Source organism: Terrapene carolina, unplaced genomic scaffold (genome assembly GCF_002925995.2).
Source record: "Terrapene carolina triunguis isolate 2854851 unplaced genomic scaffold, T_m_triunguis-2.0 Scaffold66, whole genome shotgun sequence".
Taxonomy (NCBI): domain Eukaryota; kingdom Metazoa; phylum Chordata; order Testudines; family Emydidae; genus Terrapene; species Terrapene triunguis.
The window spans coordinates 85974273-85996336 of record NW_020664417.1 but is presented as its reverse complement, the minus strand read 5'-3'; the positions used below and the strand labels follow the sequence as shown (position 1 = coordinate 85996336).

Below are 22064 nucleotides of genomic sequence, written 5' to 3'. Positions count from 1 at the left end.
TGCCATGTTGTTTTCAGACGGCCTCGTTTTCGCTTGTCTTCAGGTGTCCATCTTATTTCTACTCTGGTGATGGAATCAGTTTTCATCCAAAGCACGTGGCCAATCCATGTCCAATGCCTCCTAGCAATGATGGTGTTCATATCCTCTTGGCTGCATTGTGTCAATAGATCTTGGTTTGAGATTGTTCTGGGACAAAAAATATGGAGGATTTTTCTGAGGCAGGTTGTATGGAATGAAGACAGTTTGGACACGTCATACTTTCTCATTCCCCAGCATTCTGAACTATAAGGTAGTGTTGAAAGTACACAGCGCTGATAAATCTTGAGTTTGGTTTTGGTGTTGTATTTTGATGATTTCCAGACTGTATTTAAGCTCCTGAAGGTGTTCCTGGCTTTATTGATTTTGTTCCAGATGTCCTGGCTTGTTCCACCGTCCTGGCTGTTGGTGCTGCCCAAGTATGTGAATGTTTCTACATTGGTGAGAACATAATCCTCTATCCATACTGGTGATGGTGAGGCAATACTAAAGGTCATGATATCTGTTTTATTGCGGTTGATTTTCAGTCCAATTTGCTGGCTGAATGCATTGAGTCGAGTTGTTTTTTCTTGTATATGGTGTTGGGTATGTGATAGGAGAGCGACATCATCTGCGAAGGCCAGGTCTTCAAGGGATGAGAATCATAGAATATCAGGGTTGGAAGGGACCTCAGGAGGTCATCTAGTCCAACCCCCTGCTCAAAGCAGGACCAATTCCCAACTAAATCATCCCAGCCAGGGCTTTGTCAAGCCGGGCCTTAAAAACCTCCAAGGAAGGAGACTCCACCACCTCCCTAAGTAACGCATTCCAGTGCTTCACCACCCTCCTAGTGAAATAGTGTTTCCTAATATCCAACCTAGACCTCCCCCACTGCAGCTTGAGACCATTGCTCCTTGTTCTGTCATCTGCCACCACTGAGATCAGCCGAGCTCCATCCTCTTTGGAACCCCGCCTCAGGTAGTTGAAAGCAGCTATCAAATCCCCCCTCATACTTCTCTTCTGGAGACTAAACAATCCCAGTTCCCTCAGCCTCTCCTCATAAGTCATGTGCTCCAGACCCCTAATCATTTTTGTTGCCCTCTGCTGGACTGTTTCCAATTTTTCCACATCCTTCTTGTAGTGTGGGGCCCAAAACTGGACACAGTACTCCAGATGAGGCCTCACCAATGTCGAATAAAGGGCAATGATCACGTTCCTCCATCTGCTGGCAATGCTCCTACTTATACAGCCGAAAATGCCGTTAGCCTTCTTGGCAACAAGAGCACACTGTTGACTCATATCCAGCTTCTCGTCCACTGAGACCCCTAGGTCCTTTTCTGCAGAACTGCTACCTAGCCATTCGGTCCCTAGTCTGCAGCAGTGCATGGGATTCTTCCGTCCTAAGTGCAGGACTCTGCACTTGTACTTGTTGAACCTCATCAGGGTTTTTTTTGGCCCAATCCCCTAATTTGTCTAGGTCCCTCTGTATCCGATCCCTACCCTCTAGTGTATCTACCATGCCTCCCAGTTTAGTGTCATCTGCAAACTTGCTAAGAGTGCAGTCCACACCATCCTCCAGATCATTAATAAAAATATTAAACAAAACCGGCCCCAGGTCCTACCCTTGGGGCACTCCGCTTGAAACCGGCTGCCAACTAGACATGGAGCCATTGATCACTACCCGTTGAGCCCGACGATCTAGCCAGCTTTCTATCCACCTTACAGTCCATTCATCCAGCCCATACTTCTTTAACTTGGCGGCAAGAATACTGTGGGAGACCGTATCAAAAGCTTTGCTAAAGTCAAGGAATAACACATCCACTGCTTTCCCCTCATCCACAGAGCCAGTTATCTCATCATAGAAGGCAATTAGGTTAGTCAGGCATGACTTCCCCTTGGTGAATCCATGCTGACTGTTCCTGATCACTTTCCTCTCCTCTAAGTGTTTCATAATTGATTCCTTGAGGACCTGCTCCATGATTTTTCCAGGGACTGAGGTGAGGCTGACTGGCCTGTAGTTCCCCGGCTGCTCCTTCTTCCCTTTTTTAAAGATGGGCACTACATTAGCCTTTTTCCAGTCATCCGGGACCTCCCCCGATCGCCATATGTAATGGCACTCTCCCTCCACTCCTGCGCTTTTTTATTCTCTGTAAGAAATTGATGCATTACTTCGTGCAGCATGTCTTCTTTGCTTTTTCGCGGTCTCTTCTGGAGTTTTTGCAGTCTGTCAGTCGGTGATAACACGGACAGCTGAGATCTCAAGGTTGCATCTGTAAAGGCAAAATGCAACACTTAACAGAGGCAGCATTGTTTATACCAGACAGAGTCACGATTCCCCTGCACTTAAGGAGGGCGCACACAGTCTACACAATAGCATAAATTTCCCGTCCCAAAGAGAACGCACATAACCCACGGGAGCCCCAAAATGGTGAGTAAGGGGGACTGATTGTTTCAGGGCTGTACTGTCCTCTGGGTTTCTGTGCCTTGGGGAGAGCCAAGATCTGCAGGGGGCACCTACACTGAACACTGTCCCAACATTTTCCACAGGAGTTTATCCTGGAAGATATCTCGCTGCTGAGGCTGACCTGGGAAGCAAGGGAGGGTCTTCTACTGCAATGCGGCTTCCACTCTGGCCCATATGCAGCTTGCCTGTGTGCAGCAATGGTCCCCCCGCCCCTCGCGGCACAGTGGCACGGACACGTTAGCCTGACTGGGACAAGGACCACGGTGGATCTCCCAATAAACCTGCGCAAGCGCATTGCCCACGTTCTGGATGAGACTTTCGAAGAGATTACCGAGGCCGATTACCGCGATGTGATAGACCACATCAATGCGCTATTCCTCCTCTCCCGAAAAATTTCCTTCCAAAAATAAAAGCCGCTTACCTGGAACCTGCTCTTCTGTTTGTCCTCCACCAAGTACCAGCCGCTGCGACTGGCTACCTTCCTCCTGGCTTGAGAAGAGCTCCTGGCTGCATGCCTCCAGGGATTCCGGGGTGTCTCCCCCCGCCCCAGCACCCTCACTCCTGCTTTCCTCCTCTTCCTCCTCCTCCCCCCGCTCTGAAGTGGCCATGGTGTTGCTCGGAGTGGAGGTGGGGTCACCCCCAAGTATCGCGTCCAGCTCTTTGTAAAAACGGCAGGTCATGGGGGCAGCACCGGAGCGGAGGTTTGCCTCGCGGGCTTTGTGGTAGGCATTCCACAGCTCCTTCACTTTAATCCTGCACTGGAGTGCGTCCCAGTCATGGCCCCTTTCCATCATGGCCCTTGATATCTGCCCAAAGGTATCGTAATTCCTACGGCTGGAGCACAGCTGGGACTGGATAGCTTCCTCCCCCCAAACACTGATGAGGTCCAGCAACTCGCCATTGCTCCATGCTGGGGCTCGTTTGGCACGTGGAGGCATGGTCACCTGGAAAGATTCACTGATAGCACTCCACACCTGGTTGAGCAAACAGGAAGGGGATTTTTAAAATTCCCGGGGAATATAAAGGGCGGGTCTGACGGTTGGTCACCTGCGGCCAGGGCAGTAGAGTTCGAACTGATGAGCAGAGTGGCTAGAACAGGCATTGTGGGATACTGCCGAATACTTCTGGAGGCCAATCGGAGCACATTGGGTGGCCACACTGATGCCGCAGCGCAATACTCTTTATTCCTCTCGGGGAGGTGGAGTACAAGCAGCACTGTAGCCGCAGAGATACAGCGCTGTACATGCCTTGCCAGTGTGGACGGGAAGTGAGTTATAGCGCTGTGGGTGGTTTTATTGCGCTGTAACTCTCAAGTGTAGCCAAAGCCTATGTGTGAAAGGATAATTTAAAACAATTGACTTCTAAACATTTTCTCATATGTATCCACATAATAGTTCTAGGTTTTCCATGTTTGTTACCATTGTGTTTGTATGAGAAAGTTGATACCCCACTTGACCCATTTCCAATGACATTATATTATCAGAATTTCCACCAGCTGGAGGATCTTGGAGCTGGGGTGGCGGGGGGGGGCAAATTCCCCCACCATTGAAATTATGGTCCTGTAGATTTTTATGAACCAAATGACACCTTCCTTACTGTTCTGTCACTAACTTGCACATGGAATGAGATTTTTCTTCATTAAGCTCCCAGTCTAATAGGATACAATTGCAAAACCACTATGTGTTTTTATTTCCATTCCAAGTCTCATAAATGATCTTCACTGAAGTTTGTAAAGAAAAGTTGTCAATCATTATTGCCTTTGAAAAAAGGGTGAGGATATAAAAATGGGTAGCAGATATGAAGGCAAGGCATGTGTATTGTTTTCATTTAACTTGCAGCGGGAAACTAGGCAGGCAAGGGGATGGGGAAAGACTAAGGGTAGGTCTACACTTACTTCCTGGTTCGGTGGCAGGCAATCGATCTTCTGGGATCGATTTATCGCGTCTTGTCTAGACGTGATAAATCGATCCCGGAAGTGCTCGCCGTCAACGCCGGTACTCCAGCTCGGCGAGAGGAGTACGCGGCATCGACGGGGGAGCCTGCCTGCCGCCTGTGGACCCGCGGTAAGTTCGAACTAAGATAGTTCGACTTCAGCTATGTTATTAACGTAGCTGAATTTGCGTACCTTAGTTCGAAGTGAGGGGTTAGTGTGGACCAGGCCCAAGGTAGATGCTCTGCATTGGAAAGAGAAAGTAGGTTTAGGAATAATACTTTTCTTTATTCTAATAAAGTACTTTGTTCAGTGCTAGATGAGAGCAATTTATGTGATTGCTTACCATTATCTCATTGAAGGCTGGCTTTTTGTTGCTTTCAAATTTTTGCTATGCAAAACAATGGTTAATAGCAGCTGAAACAAAAGCATTGAAATGAAAATTTTGAACTTATTTGTAACTATTTAGCAACTTATTTTTTTGCATTTGTCCCAGCAGTCCTTTTCAAACAGAAGTGCTATCACTCTTGCTCACAGCCACATTTGCTTGTAACTTCAGGCAAACAGCAGTAGTTAAGGAATCCTTGAAGCAGATCCTTGCTGTATTAGTCATTATCTGGTAATGTGGTGTGCAGAACACGTCATTGTTATGTGGATTCATTTTCATTATAAATGTAGCTCTTCTAAGAGGTCTCTAACAATTCTATAATGATACATTTACTATGTAAAACAGTTTGGCAACCAAACCAAAAGCAAAATCTACAGGAACAATAGAGATTCAATGCTAAGTCTCTGATGATGCTAAAAAATCATAGCGCTTATTATTTTCCTTGAGCGCTGTTGGATACAAATTTTCATATACAAAATATGTGTGCTGATATTTTATATTGGGTTTGCTGATTTCCAACCTGAAACGTTAGTGCAGTTGAATTAAACAAACTTTTTTTGTGTAACAGATATTTACCAATACCATTTAGAATGGTACTGAGAAACTAAAAAAAACGGAGAAAGCCAGACTAGTGTAAATCTGAAGATAATTTCTTAATTTATACTGATATGTAAGAGCAAAATTTGGCTCTAAAAATGAGTAAATAGAAAAATGGAGAGGTGTTATGGCATCATTTATATTGTTCTATTTCGTCTTCCGGTCCCTATTTATTTATCCTGTCTACCTCTTACTACCCGTGATACTGGTTTAGCTAGTGTAATTACCATGCATGATGCATGAAGTTGGCTTGCTTGGAGGGTTAATCTCTTGGACCCTGTTTAGCCCAGCTATAGGCTTTACTCTAATCAAAAATAATTTTAGCTATCTTTAAGTGGTCTTTGTTCATTACAAGTTGCCTGTTTTCTGTAACACACACTAGGAGCCAGGGCAAAGAATGGGAAGAGTAACTTGCTCTCTTGCCCCTTCCCTTCTGTTTCTTGGCTCTGCTTGTATCAAATTGCAGAGTAGCTCTTCCCCACCCTCCCAGTGAGGGGGATGAGAGAAGTGGCACTGCAAAAAGCTGTGGAGATGGCTTTCTAGCCTCTTGCAGTGCCGCTTACTCTGTCTTGGAGCTGAGTACTTCATGGACAAGAGGGAAGAAGCCCCTACCCCACTGACCCAGCCCCGGTCCCCAGTCCTAGCTCACTCATCAACCCATAATCACCTGGGGGCAGAAGGGTCCCAGGACCACTATCCTTTGAAACTGAAAAGGATTGTAGAATAGAGAGGGTTATTACAAAAGGTATAGGTAGCATAGAATTTGGAGCGAATCAGTTGAAACATTGCACTAAAACCCCTGTCAACTGGTTATTCTAAAAGAAGTTGTTGGCTACATCATCATGAGACTAATCTACCATCTATGGTTCTTTCTCAAATTTAAATTGAGTTGTACAATGGTATAAAATGTTTCATTTGCATGTTTGCCCAATTAATAAATACTTCAAAGTTGTGGACACTTTAATATTTAACCAGTGAAACAGCCTACCATTAATTGGCAGATCAAACTTACTCTAAATGTAAAGAAAACAAATTATAAATACATTAAAAGATTAGGGCTGTACAATCCACAAACTACACACTGTTTATGAAAGTATTGTCACATTATATTTCATTACTCATTATTACCACAGCTGTCCTACACTACTCACCTAACCTTAGTACTGCTTCAAAATATGCAGAGGTCAAAATAACAAATTAAGATGATTAAATCCCTTTTTCTATTAAACAGATTTATTTATTATAATCTAGTAATTTGCCAAATTGCCATTTGTACCCATTCTGCATCACCTGCATTTTCAAAGCTCTACTGAAAGAATAGTTTGTGAAGAGTCCCTTATGTTTTGTGCAAGAATCTTTAGTGATTCTACAGCAGAACATAGACTCTCAGTCTGATACACAACTGATCTGAATCAAAGCTAATGGCAATTTGACAAATTTCTTGTGATTCCTTACAAGTTAAAACCTAAATTATGATGTATTGAAATAAATCTTTCATAAACCTGCATAAGAAATATAGGTGAGAAGCACTCACTATGGAACAAAGACAAGTGAGATCATATTGCCGAATACCAATTCAATATGAAATGATATAACCAATGTGCTTTTGGATGTTAAATTGCTGTATTTATTTTTTATTCTCATATTAGCAGGCCAAATTCTCAGTTTTTAATCAGGATATCTACCACTTTTGGTATGAGCTCTATGCGCCGTTTAGTAAAACACATTTTAGTCAAACAATGCTTTCTATGCCGTGTTAACGCCTCATTTTGGTTATACCTTGCATACAGATGGAATGATTTTAAGTGAAGTTATATTTTCTTCATATTTAGAGCAGAAATTAATGTTTTGGGTTTTTTTAATTTGGTTTGGTTTCATACAAATACAGCATTGGTATGCATATTCTAGGGTAGTTCTGGGCATCTGTTATGAAGAAAAAAAATATCAACAACTCTTTTTAAATAATGGGCCTAATTAATTCCTGGTGTAATGCTATTGACTAAAGTGGAATTAGGTAGGGTTTTTATTTGGGCCAGTATATTTAGCAGAGAACTTTGAGTGTTAGCTCCAAACCATGAAGACTTGCAAGGGTCTTTTAGTGAGGGGAACACCCAATGAGCTTTTTATAAAATGTTTGTTAACCCTGTGTGAAATGAATTGCAAGGAAAAGGAAAAGCGCACACACACAAAACAAATGATGAAAGAAGAAAAAATTAAAACTGAAAACCACCACAAATCTCAGGTATAAAAATTGTATTTATATTACAATGAAAGAATGATATAACACAATACTTTCAGTGTGTGCTACACAGCGTAGCAAGCACCATGTACGTGTGTACAAATGAATCTTTACAATATAATACATCTTAGAAGCTATGAAGCGTTCCTTTTCAGATATATATTCCAATGGCTCTGGCACAGAACGCACCCAGTACACCTCTAGAATTTCACCAGAAACATAACCTCCACAGCAGGAGGCTCTTTTTCGGTGCCTACCATGTACTTCACACGTAGTGAAATATCAGCCATTAAGACTTGTTATTGCACAGACCCTTTAAACCACATGCATTGAATGTCACCATATTTTATACCCACATTACCTATGCAAAGTTGAAGGCTGAAGTTCTGAAGTTAGACTGCCTTCACTATGATTCACTACCAAGGTTTCTATAGGTGTACTTGGGTCACCAGGAATCCTTGTTGGGATTCATTTCTAGAATTTAGGATAATGACAGGCCCAAATGACCAAATGGTTTCTAGTAGTTCCCACTGTATACTTTCCCTTCATTTTAAGCAGTTCCATAGTACACATAACTTAGATATTTCTTTTGGAGCTATCAATTAGGAATATTGCCTTTCATTCACAAACCACATTAACACACATTCATTGTTGGTGAAATGTCTCTCATAGCCGATAATTTTACCTGTTTTATTTTATAGTGAAAGCAGCTCTCCTTTAAAAAAATACATCTAAAGTAGCTTGATAGTCATTGCATTCAATTTTGGAAAGGCATTATCGATGGATTGGATGTTTTGACACTTTTTTTTTTTTTTTTTTTTTAAACACAAGGCGCTGGCCTCTAGCAGTAAATAAATATAATGAAGAAGGATTCTCAAATTTGGTTTTTAAACATTAATAAGGTAATGTCTTCACAAAACAAGTGTATAAAATTAATATCCTTTGTTCAGTGTTTGTGCTGGCTGGGTTCGTAATTGAGAAACATTTTATTTTGTGTATGGAAACGACCTTTGAGGAAGAAAAACCAGTGGTAATTAAATAGATTAATAATTGGTTTAACATTGATAAAAGGGTCAAATGATCACTCGTCCTACCTGTATACGCTGTTTTATACAATTGCAAAAGAACTGGGGACTGTATTCCACAGTTGAGCAAGCTTTGGTGTAGTAGACAAGAGCATACTTGTAGACCAAACTCACATGCACACAATCTCTTACCATTTTTTAAAACATTGTGATTAACTACTTTATCATTTTAACTGAAAATACTAAAATAACATTGGTTTGATAGAACTTGTGGTAAGAAGAAAATAAAAACCATGTAAATATTTATCAAACAAAAAATTCTCCATTTCTCATATGTACTCTCTAGATTGTTACAAACTACCTGCTTGCAAAAAAATTAAGTTGCAGTTGATATGCCTGATCCAATACCCATTCAAGTCAGTGAGAGTCTTTTCTTTAACTTAAATGTGAGTTGTACCAGGTCCTAGCAGACAATACTTCCAAATCTGAAGAAAGTTTTACAATAAGAAATTAACATTTAGTATCTTTGTAAATACCAGACATGAACTTTAGCTCTGTCATTGATTTGTTTTGTTTTTTTGGCCCATTCCTGCATTCTTCACTGTGGCAAAACTCGCATTGAAGTCAGTAGGAGCTTTGCATAAGGAAATATAGTATCCAGTTCTTGCACAGATATTAGTCTTCTAAAAAGGGGAGGGTAGGTTGGTTAGCCATCCATCAATTTGTGGAAACAGCTGGGAAGGGTAGGATGGAGTAGGGGACATGCATTGTCCCCCTAAATCTTGTGGGGAATCTGAAAAAAATTAATGCTACCTTAAGCTGCTTTGACATTTTCATAGCCCCACCCAGGCAGTGGTACAGAAAATACTCACAAAATGACCCAAGTAGAGCTGAGGAGGTGATGAACAGTAGGCACCAGAACAAGTGTAGATCCTGGCTGGGACATGGCCTCTTGTAGATACCTTGGGACCTGCAGGTTCTGAAGGCAGAATTTCCTCCTTGTTCCATGGGTAGGAGAGCAGTCAATCTCCTCATCTCCTTATGGAACAATTTGAGAAAATTCTGCAAAGAGAACTTTATGGCAATTTCCTCCAGGCCTTGTTCCATGGGAGAGAACCTCCAGCCTCATATTCCTATAGACCTCACAACTTTCCCCATTTAGAAAGTGCAAAAGAAAGAAACTTAGAAATGTGATATTCTCAATTTTAAAAACATTATAACACAACACGGCAGGATGATTGGATTAGGTGCAGTTACTCCAAGAAAATGGTTAAATATCTCTCTCCCATCCCCCCTCCCTTTTTTGCTGTACTGTTTTGATTGCAACACTAATAATTACACACACACACAAAAATGACAAACATCCACCTTAAAATTATTTAAAAAACAAAGCAAAACAGGAAACTATTCATCCCTAGTTGCCATGCCATAAAGTAATGTCATAATTAATAACACTGCTGAATAGAGTGGAGAATAACGTTTTGGAACAGAATCACAGGAATCCATCCATCACCACAGAAATCAAAGGAAGATGGATAGAGCTGTTAGCACTTTGATACTGTTTGGGCTACTGGCCTGATCCTGCACACCCTTACTCATGCAAATAGTACATCAGTTGTGCCATTGACTTCAATGGGGCTACTACTATAAGGAAGGATTTGCAGGAATGGGTCCCATGTCTGAAAGTGTCATATTACATCAGACTTTAATTAAGACAAACACTCCATGAAAATGATACCATATTTCTTTGTCTTGATAATGGTTACCATAATAATATGCAAAAGAGTAAAAACAAATAAAACCCTTTTTATTTCCATTCAGATTATTGGAGTAATTTTTATTGAAAATATAAGATCTACAAAGCCATGGATACCCAGCGTGGAAGAACTCATTAAATTAGCACATTCATCTTTAAAAGGAGAACTTCTGATCAACATAAGGTACAACAATGTTAGATTTAAAATCTCTACTCTCCTTCTGTGAGTTTCAAATCTCTTTTTATTAGGAGGTTCTGTGCAAGAGCTGCTTGTCACGAAAGGAAACACTTTACAATTCATGAATGTGTTCATTATATAATAAATGAACAGCAACAATATACTAGCCTTTTTTTCCCCTGTTAACAGTCGTGTGTTAAAGTAAACACTTAATTTTTCCAGGTTTGGAAATTAGTTACATATGCACCAAAGGAGCTAGTAATTTCTGCTGCTTGTCAGCTACACACAATGAGTATATTGCTGTGTGTTTTCCCCAACAATGAGGATTTTAGTAATATGCAAAGGTGTATAACATAATACCAAAACCTGCATCACAGAAAAGGTTAATTGTTGTTTTTTATTATTCAGCTGCCAGAGTTTATAACCTTAGGCCCCTCCCCAAAGCCAAAATACAGGTGGCCATAAATTAGGTTATGTAAATTAAAAGTATACATTTTCCTTGTTGGCAAGTTCCAAGCAGTAAGCAAGAGTGCAAACAAGGATTGTAAGCTGCCACAAAATGTATTCATATTTCTACTCTCTTGTAAAAGCCAAAGGGAGGGCACATATGTCTAATGTTGAAAGAACAACTGAATCTTTGTTTTGATCATTATGGTCAGTATGTCATGAGTTTTTTATATTTGAATATTAAAATGGTACCACAGTTAGACATCCTATAGCATTATACAATACATTTGTTTCCATACCCATTTAATATTGGTCTCACAGAGACCCTGGTTCAAAAAGCTAACAAAATGTAGATCTGTGTGCTGAAGAATCAAAGGGAGGGCCTGTATGAAGTATAATGTAATTAATGGTTAACCCTCTCACCAAAACCTAATTTTATAATTGTACTAAAAAGATACATGGATTGGATGTGAGAGGATTTATAACTCTCAGTGCTTCATTTGTAATAAGATGGACAACTGACCATTCAAACAGAGGGTCTTGAAAGAAACAAAGCTTAGTTGCCTTTAAACAATGAAAAAGGAGAGACATACATAAATGGTCACCAAGGCACAATATGACAAGGGTGAAGAGTCCCTGAGACTCTGGTTTGGGTCTGTACCATTCCCCTCCCTATACAAGTAAATGAGAACATTTAGGAAAATATAATACAAAATCTCTTACAGGAAATATAGACTACACTTGCTAAAATCACTTCTCTAGAAGTGTTTCTAGCTTTTTTTCTTTTCTTTTTTTTCTTTTTTTTAAAAGACCTTCTTTATACAGATAATGCAAAGACTGGTCCATTTTTCTTACCCAGCAAGCCAAGCTCTAATGACTTCACTAAGCCAAAGTTGTATTAAAATACATCTTCGTAGTATTGCTACAATTTGGGTAAATATGTTCTGAACAGCTTGATGAGTACTAAATAAACTTTGCTGTTTTACAGCATACACTTTATTTTTTTGCACTTTATTTAAGAATAGAAAATGCAATTATAGCGTGCAAAAGAAGAAAAAATGATTAATTATCCTCTAGCTGAATACTGTAATTATAAGCCATGCCTTCCATAAAAATGTATTGGCAGCTATAAATAGGAAAAAAGAAACATTAGCAAACATTCCTTGTATGGAGAGGTTTAATTATCAAAATCTGGATCATTTGAGCTCTGTATTCTTTACAAAAAATACCGAAATGTTTCAAAAGTCATCTCTTCCATAATAACAGGTTAACACTCCAGTGTTACTTTGTGCTAGCTCTGTTATCATGGTGAGAATGATTTGCTGCTGGTTGGATGCTGATTGCAAAAAGCAAAAGAAAGTTGAGATCATCCCACAGGAAGTCATTATTAGAGCTGGCTTTTTTCCTCCCCATTTTGAAGTACAGTAGTGACTTGTTAATATGATCTTTTTTCTAAAGATCATCTGAGATTTGGAGATTTTTTTTCTGTCTGCCTCTCTCAAACACAACTAGTAAAAGAATTTATACTCTATAGCCTGTTATAAAGCATTAATAATTTTTCATGAAGAAAAAAAAACAAGAAAAAAAAGTAGTTGAATTTTTATAGATTTGAATCACTAACACATCAGAGATTCCATTTATTCTTCAATATTTGAAAATGGTTTCTGCAAAATCAAAATGATTTTCTTATTAAACTTCCTTATGCCATCATATGCTTCCAACAGTTTGAATTTAATACTTCTTGCATGGAATGATATGATTTTTTAAAATTTGCAGTATGGCTACATCAAGCTAGCTTTAAGTCACAACTGTACCTAACCACAGTTCTCTGCAGCAAAACCATGATTTACAATATCGAATATTGTGGTTATAGTGCAGGGAATCGTGGGTACAAAACCTCCATTTCAGAGTGCTGTGGTTGGGGTTTCCCGGAAGAGTGGCAGTTGACACCTCTGGAATTTTCTTCTATAAGTGCTTCAGTTAGATGGTCCTGAGCTGAATTGGAAACTCAGGCACTATGAGAGCCTGGCATTAAGTCTGCGGGAATGTGTATAGCCACCATCACTTGAACTGCTTTGCAAACTGTAGTGGTCTTCAACATCACTGGCACTTCCAATACTGTCCATTTCACCTGGTGTAAATTCCATTCCTTCAATGTCTACTTCTAAATGAAACACAAAAGGCAGATTTTCAGAAATGTAGAGAATGCAGTCAGTTACTGTGGGCTGATATTGAACATGTTATTAAAAGCCTAATGTGAAAGTCAAACCACACTTAATTTTCCCAAATAATATTTTTAAATTCAGTGCTAGTGAAAAGTACCAGACTGACAGCCCTAGGAATTAAATCCGCTACATATTTAACCACATAACAAATACAACATGACATCAGCACTAAAGGCTTTCTCATACTGTCCTGAACCCTGGTATGGAGAGACCATCTCACAATGTGTAAAGATCATCTCTAGGGCTAAAAAATAATAGTTTAGCTCCCAAGACAATTTAATACTAGCAGTCTCTGCTGACACTACCAACAAAGGTGACAGTTAGTGACAACTATGGTACAGCCATCTGTCCACTAAGAATTGGACTGATACCAACAACTCATTTCACACAAGTCACTGAAAATCCATCATTTGGGAACAAGTTTGAGTAACTAACAACCAACAAGGAAGGGTACCATAGAGTTGAAAGATCCATATTTTATGATTAATACTTTGAATCACACAGCCCAAATTTTTGGTGATGAATATCATCCTGGACAAAATTTTCAAGCGTTTTCTGGTCTGAATAATTCTTTACACAGAAATAAAACAGTCTATTAATCAATATAATTTAAGGGAAGATATGCCCATTTTACCAATCCTTCACAAAAACAACTCTAACCATGTAATGCTAAATTTAAAAAAAAATGTCAAAAATGCATGCAATACAAATGCAGTGGCAATACAAAACTCTGAATGTATTATTACAGCTGGCCAAAATACAGACATTTTTGCCAAAATTTTCAGAAAGGTAAACTTATGAATGAAAAAATGAACTACACTTTTTGTCTTCCAGCTTCCTTGGAAAAACTGAAAACATTTTTTCTGATTATTTCTGGTTTAGAAAAGGCTGTTTTTCAAAGTTTTTTTGTTTGAAAAATCTCAACCAGCTCTGCTTATTATCCAGAGAAGGAAGAACATGGAACTACCAGGAGACAAGCAGTATTAGAGATTTAGCAGCAATCTGAAGAAATGTCCAGGGCCAGCTCCAGGCACCAGACAAGAAAGCACGTGTCTGGGGCGGCACATTGTAAGGGGCGGCATTCCGGCCAATCTTGGGGCGGCACATTCCGGCCGCCCTACCATGGTTCTTTTTTTTGTTTGTTTTTGGCAGCCTGGTCCGCAGCTCCGGAGCCCCCGGCCGGCTCCCCGTGCTCCCCCAGTCCCAGCCCTGCAGGGGCACGGACCCCGGCCCAGGGGGGCAAGAACTAGCGATCCCCGCCGCTCACCGTGCCGCCGGGCTCCCCGGGATGCGCCACTCCCCACTGCCTGCACCGGCCTCCGCCTCCCGCACCGCTCTGAACCCGGCCCAGCCGAGCCGCCTTTAAAGGAGCAGCTGAGCCAGCACCTCCTGCAGCCCCTGGGGGTTCCGCCTGCCCGGCCGGGAGAGACACCCCAAGGCCAGAGGGGGGAGCCCCTCTCGCCCGGCTGCAAGGCGCCGCCCTTCACCCCCCTGCGAGCCGCCCTTGACCACCCTCCACACGCTCCCTGCGGCTGCCTTTTTTTTTTGGCTTGGGGCGGCAAAAAAGCTAGAGCTGGCCCTGGAAATGTCCTAACAAAGAGTCAGATTCTGATATTCTTGCTCACAACAAGTAGCACCTTGTTTTACAAACAGTCCCATTCATCTGAATGGGACCACTTTCGGACTAAAGTGTTACTCATCCTGACCAAGGATATCTGCATCTAATTCCAAGAGCTCAATACTAATCCCAGTGAAGTCAATGGCAAAACTACCGCTGACTTAGAAAGATGCAGGATCAAGTACAAGACACCAGCATGGTACATGCATATGACAAAGAAAATTGCACTGCAGTTACTTATAAACAAAAACTATTATTGAAGTAATAAATTTAAGTTGTGACAGCAAGTAACCAAAACCAGGAAATAAGCTAAATTTGACATGCCACCCTTAAGTCACAGCTGGCAAGACTGGGACCTGTCTTCAAAAAGGACATCATTACCTTTTAAGAAAATAAACACTGACTATATCTTTCATTATAACTTCAAGTCAAAATAAAAAAAAATGTAATACAAGAAGTAATAGACAAGATAAATATATACTAGGGGATATTATCCTTGATGCAGGTGTAAAATTTCCATTAATGTTAGTGGGAACTCATCTCACTAATCAGGAGAGATTAGTCCCCACGATGTATTATTAATATCATGGCATAGTGATAATGTTATTATTCACTCAGTAAGATAGTTGCCAATACTCTAACTCTTACATTTCTATATGGTTTACTGCCTTTACAATCTTGCCTTGTTATAGTGCTGCTCACATCCAGTTGTAGAAACTGCTAAATGAGCTACTAGATCATGTGCTGGATCAACTGGTGAAAATCAGGATAGATCCATTGACTTCAATAAACTCACGAAGATTTACAGCAGCGGAGGATCTTGCCCTTAGTCTCAAGTACCATGGGCGACAGCATTTGGAAAATGTGATGTATTCAGGGATTATATTAACTACAATACATCTACTCTGTAATACATTTTCTAATGTGTTACCAACATATATTAGAATAAACATACTTACAACAATATTATTTTTAATACAAACTTATAATGTGAAATACAGAAGACAACAAAATTCTTAACAATAATCTATCATATTGGAGTAAATTTCATTTTTAATACTTGCATTGATTACTGATTTATGACAAATACACTCAGCTAGATTCTGCATTACCCATGTGAAGTAGTAACCTTACTTTGTAATTAGTCCCACTGATGACATAAGAATTTACTCAGAATAGAACAGATTCCAATGGGACAGCATGCAGAATAAGATACTACTAAATTTGAGTAAGGGTGGAAGAAGCTGGTCCAAATTTTTAATAAACCAGGAGACCTCTCTTGTTAGATTACCTTGTTCAGAATCAGTGGATATTGTTGATCCCATACTGTCAGTGCGGATACGTTCCATGCCCTGCACGGATAGTTGTTCCAATCTACGTTTGAGGTAGCGGTGCTCCCGCTGTAATTGTTCTTTAATATTTAGAGCTTTTCGGTCCTGTTCTTCCAATTTCTTTGGGGGTGAAAAATAAATAATTAAATCATTAACTTATACCAATTTTAAAATGTAAGTAACTTGTTTCAAAATATTTCAATCTATGTTACTCATATATATGTAATATTTAAAAAAATACAAACATATGGTGGACCAAAATCTTTTCTTTAGTTCCACTGACTCCAGTAGTTTCAACTGCAGAAGCCAGCAGTGAGTTTGGCCCATAATAGAACACCTATGCTTCGAAAATATCACTTAGAAATTGCTGAGCAACTGGTAAGACTTTCTCAGACTAAGACCCAATTATTGTTGCATTAGTGCTGGGAAATACTTAAATCACTGTACCAATCATTACAAAAAGAAATGAAAAACTGACCATATTAGATTAATACAGAATAAAATAACAAGCAAGAACCAGTTTTCAGTCAGAATATAATGATTCCTTAGGTGTAAAAGGGGTTTTAATCATAGATTTTAAGGCCAGAAGGGATCATTCTGATCACTGTCTGACCTCCTGCGTAACACAGGCCAGAGAAGTTTTACTACTTAAGGTTCTCATTAGTTAGGCAATACTGTGATATCATTACAGTAGAAATGGTTTGCTAATGGTGAATTTTCTACTTGTACGGTCTATTTGCTTTCCCCCAAATTTCTCCTTGGTAAGTACTGTTCATACATTTGTCATGAAATAGGGGTGTAAAGCCAAATGTCGCAGACAAAAAGCCAATAAGGTAATTATATTGTCTACCCAAAATTTCCCTTATAGTTTTAATAAGAGAAGTTACTGATTTTGAGTTAATACTCAAAGCAAAAACAAAAGAAAAACACCCCCAACATTTGTGCCGTGTTGCTTCTATAGATGGCTACGTTATTAATATCAATTTTTGTCTGAGATTTTGACTGAGCCTTTTTGCCAAGTCACCTAAGATCATTTATGGAGGAAAAAAATGGAAGAAGATACTACACTAACTTGGAAGTAAATATAAAGAAGTCTGGGATCATACGCAAAAAATATCCACAAATCAAGACCTTGTACATGTAATATATTTTCCTCAGAAACCAACTCCATTAACAATCAAAAAGGCATTGTTCTTTTTGCTAGTTGGTCCAGAAGCAGTAAGGGAATCTATAGCAAACTCCCACTTTAGCTGCCTTCACATGATTACCAAGATTCAAGAGACTTATTAGGAAGGACCGTGGCTGCTGGAAGGACTCTTCGCTCACCATATGAATTTGTTTATGCCTGATTTTCTAGACCAGAGTGCTTCGTGAAAGTGTGGAGCAAACAGCAGGTTACCGTCCTGAATGATTCCAAAGATCCTGCTGTTTCAGAGTAGCCATCATAAAATAGACGTATTGACCTTTTGAAGGAAGGAATAATGTGCACTGTTGATCTTGGACATTTGCCTCACATTAAGACTTGTCCAAGGCCAGGCACCATTTGTATATATATATATTATACATAGATACACACAACATTCCAATTGGAAAAGAGATTAGTCCACCTACACTTGTTGATTTATCAAACTACCTGAGCCCAACTGATCAGATTTCCTTATTCTCCTGCTGCTACTTATCTGCCACAAACTTGAGCTCTTAGGAACACTTTGACATTAACTCTTGATTCACAGTCAGACTGAAAACTCTATCCAGTACTTCAGTGCAAATATCAGTCTGTTGGGGAAAGGGAATGGAATGTTCAAAATCTACTGAAGTGACTCTGCCATTTTAGCAATAGTGAAGGAAGACAGGCACTAGTGTGACTGTCACTGCAGCTACAATAGCAAGCCCAGCCAGTCTTCAGAAAAGTAGTGCTCTACACCTGCTGGAGAGAAGCAATCCAGTGGCAATTCAAGAGGAATAGGATCAGTTTAACTCTTTAAAAAGAAAAACTATTCACTTTCCAAAAATTGGAGATTAATCGTAATGTTCAGAGTGGTCAAGGAACAAAGCAAGCAAAAGGCATTTATTCCTAGCTTTACTGGCATCTGAATGATGTTTCCATGGTTAATCACACAAATTTGTCACTATTCAAAGCAAATCGTAGTTCTGCATTCTGTAGTACAAAGGTCCAATACAGGTAGTATCACTTGCAGATCAGAACAAAAAGAGCATTCACGGCCTTTCATTCACTTTAATCTAAACTATGAGAGGCCTGATTCTCAGCTGATATAAACTCGTGTAGCCTGATTGATGGAAATGAAGGTACAATGATTTACACCAGCTGAGGATCTCCCTAATATATTTATTACTAACAAGGATGGCTTTGCTTAACTTCATCTACAATATTTGACAAGACCTAGATGTTCCACTCCTGTTAGCTGCATAATTAATACAATGCTGTATGACAGCAGGCTTCTTCCATCATATTTCAATTTTTTTACTATAAAGTATTATATTCCCTTTAATGCTTTTCTTATTATACAGTGAACTCTGCTGTAACTTTAGAATGAACCAACTGAATGACTACAATACTGGACACAAAACCAGAAGTTTTTTTAAAGTAATTTTTGTTTTACTCAACTAGTACATCAGATAAAAAATATTTTGAAAGCAGGAGCCATCTTTCAGTTTCTTTTTAATGACTGTCAAGCACTAGAAGATCTAATCGTCAAGGTACAGGGCACATAGTATTACTAATAGCAATAAGCTTTTCCCCTCCATCAGTTTTTCAACCCTGAATAGGGTTGTCTTTTACATTAACAGCAGTGCAGTAGCATACCAGCCTGCCCCCAGCCTTTCAAAAAAATCAGAGAATAGCCATTATTGACTTGTGAATTATGGTTATAAGGCAGAGTATAAACCAGTAGAGATTGAGCAGAAATCAACATTTTATATGCTTGGGACTGCACGGTCATTTTTAAAGTGTTACTTCAGATGAAACAATACTTGGTCCAGAGGTTGAAGCATTTGTAGTAGAAAGAGGGCCTGAGACATAAGGCCTTGTATCAAAGGCCTGGTCTGAGGCCTGGGCTAAAGTAGGGGTCAAAGCTTTGCTGCTATAAATAGGGTTGCCAACTTTCGAATTGCACAAAACCAAACACCCTTGCCTCGCCACTTCGCTGAAGCCCCACCCCCCACTCACTCCAGCCCCCCTCCATCCCTCGCTCACTCTCCCCCATCTTCACTCACTTTCACTGGGCTGGGGCAAGGGGCTGGGGTGTGGGAGGGGGTGAGTGCTCTGGCTGGGGAGTGCGGGCTTTGGGGTGAGGCCAGAAATGAGGGGTTCAGGGTGCGGGAGGGGGCTCTGGGCTGGGCAAGGAGTTGGGGTGCGGGAGGGGGTGCAAGCTCCAGCTGGGAGTGTTGGCTCTGAGGTGGGGCCAGGGCTGAGGGGTTTGAGTGTGGGAGGAGGCTCAGGGCTGGGGCAGGGGGTTGGGGTAAGGGGTGTGGGCTCCGGGAGGGAGTTTGGGTGTGGGAGGGGTTTCAGGGCTGGGGTCAGGGGTTGGGGTGCGGGAGGGGATGCGGGCTCTGGGAAGGGGCTCAGGGCTGGGGTGTGAGTGCAGGGTCTGGGAAGGAGTTAGAGTGTGGGAGGGGTTCCGACCTGGGGCAGGGAGTTCACGGTGTGGGCTCTTGCCAGGTGGTGCTTACCTCAGGCAGCTCCTGGTTGGCAGTGCAGAGGGGTAAGGCAGGCTCCCTGCCTGCCCTGGCTCTGCGCTGCTCCTGGAAGCAGCCGGCATGTCCAGCCCCAGGCAGCGGCATGGCCAAGTGGCTCTGCGCAGTGCGCACTGCCCACACCTGCAAGCACCACCCCTGCAGCTCCCACTGGCTGCAATTCCTGGTCAATTGGAGCTGCAGAGCCAGCACTCAAGGCGGGGGCAGCGCACGGAGCCTCCCTGGCCGCCCCTGCACCTAGGGGCCGCAGGGACATGCCAGCCCCTTCCGGGAGCTGCGCGGACCCAGGGCAGGCGGGAGTCTGCCTTAGCCCTGCTGCGCCACCGACCCGACTTTTAACGGCCCAGTCAGCAGTGCTGGCCGGAACCACCAGGGTCCCTTTTCGACCGGGCATTCCGGTCAAAAACCAGACGCCTTGCAAACCTAGGTATAAAGCAAAGTTAAGTTGTGAGCAAGAGGCAGGCCCTGCTCACAGATTCTGGCAAGAATAGGGCTGATATTGCAGAAACATATATTCCTAAGTAGTGCTAGGTACAAGAATATACACGCAAACACATTCCAAAAGGGTGGTACCAGAACACCCCGATACTAGTACATTTCCCAAAGATAACAGGAACACGCTGACCCATCTTAAAGATAAGGTCATGATGACAGCATGATGGGTAGAGATATTTTGATTAAACCAATAGGTACAAGGCAATGGGTGGTACCCAAATATGTCAGAGGGTGACACCTAGACACGCCACAGGAGCAATACATAACTTGTTTGTATTGGTGTATAAAGAGTTATCTCAGAGGGAGTGTCTTTGGCCAGCCGAGAGGGATAGTGGAAAGTCCCATCACTAACTGAGCTGCGTCCATTGTCACGGGTATACATGCACTGAGTGTACTTGTAGCAAGTATAAGACACCAATACCGTGCTTCATCAACAATAAACCTGACCAAGTTCCTTCGCTACGAACTGAGTCTGTGGTTATTGGGCAGCTCAATCAAAGTCTGCTGTCTCCGCTATCTGTGCAGAGCTGGGACACCATGCTGAAAGAACACACGCAGCCAAACATCGGACCACAGTATTTAATAAAGACCTGGCCATAGGGAAGATCAGAAATACTACATGTGGATTTACTGTTAAAAAATAAAAATGTTTCTTTTCAACCAATACATATTCCTGAAGGTTCTATTTTAAAGAAAACAAAGTATGGATGGATATTTTTGTTTTTACCTTGATATGCATCTTGGCTCTTTTCAACAGACTTAGAGTGGTGTGTCTGGTGCTATCTGGCCCAAGAGGCACAAGCTGTTTTAGCTGCTCCAAATATAGCCGGAGTTTAGCTCGTCTGAAATTATTAAAAATGAAGAATGTTGTAGAAAAGTTACTCTGTGATAGCATATCCTGTATACAAACACCATCTGCTTGCCTGGATTTCTGTATAGAAGTTGATTCAACAGCAATGGCTTCCTTTCCTCTCCCTTTGTCAAAGCTTCAGGCCCCAAAGCTTCAGGTCACTTGAAATAATAATAGCTGGCACTTCTGTAGTGCTTTTCAGATCTAGATCTCAAAGCAGTTTGCAAGCTTGAGTATGAATCATTATCCCCATTTTAGAGAGAGGGAAACAAAAACAGAGATGTGGATTAATTTGGCCAAGGCCGCAAAGGGAGTCAGTGGCAGAGCCAGGAAGAGAAAACGGGCTCAACCCAACTGCTATTCATGTCAGAGTGAGTTTTTCAATTGACTTAAATGGGAATTGGATCAAGCACTATGTCTCCTGACTCCCATTCCTGTGCCCTATCTACTGGGGAAATATACCCCTCCAAAAAATATATATATATATTCCATCTTTCATCATACATCAAGAATGGTGTTTGCAGTAAAAACAAAAGGGGAAAATTAGGAGTTACAACTATGGCATATTCTGTCATGTTTACTACACTATTCCTTCGTAAGTAGCACTTCTAGCTACTACAATTTGCCTCCTACATTAAACAACACCCAGTCCAGCAGTAAAAAGAAAGATGATAAACATCTATAAGCTGGTATTCTGTGTGTGTTTTTAAAGCATTCTGTGTTTTCTTTCACCAACTGGCTGGCAGTAGACACACAAAATAGTTTGTGAAATATTTTTACTTTAGAACCCTA

The 22064-nt window shown here is 41.0% G+C and overlaps 1 protein-coding gene across 2 annotated transcripts in view; it reads right to left on the bottom strand.

The window, feature by feature from the left end:
* Positions 1–10474: 10474 nt before the first annotated feature.
* Positions 10475–22064, bottom strand: part of MXD4 (MAX dimerization protein 4) — a 43907-nt gene continuing 32317 nt past the window's right edge. For both annotated transcript variants that reach the window (XM_024215895.3, XM_024215896.3), the window contains exons 4-6: positions 21150–21264; positions 16174–16333; positions 10475–13203 (exon numbers count right to left, since the gene is read on the bottom strand). In XM_024215895.3, coding sequence (XP_024071663.1) covers positions 13055–13203; positions 16174–16333; positions 21150–21264 — 424 coding nt within the window. In that variant the 3' untranslated portion in view covers positions 10475–13054. The remainder of the gene's footprint in view (positions 13204–16173; positions 16334–21149; positions 21265–22064) is intronic.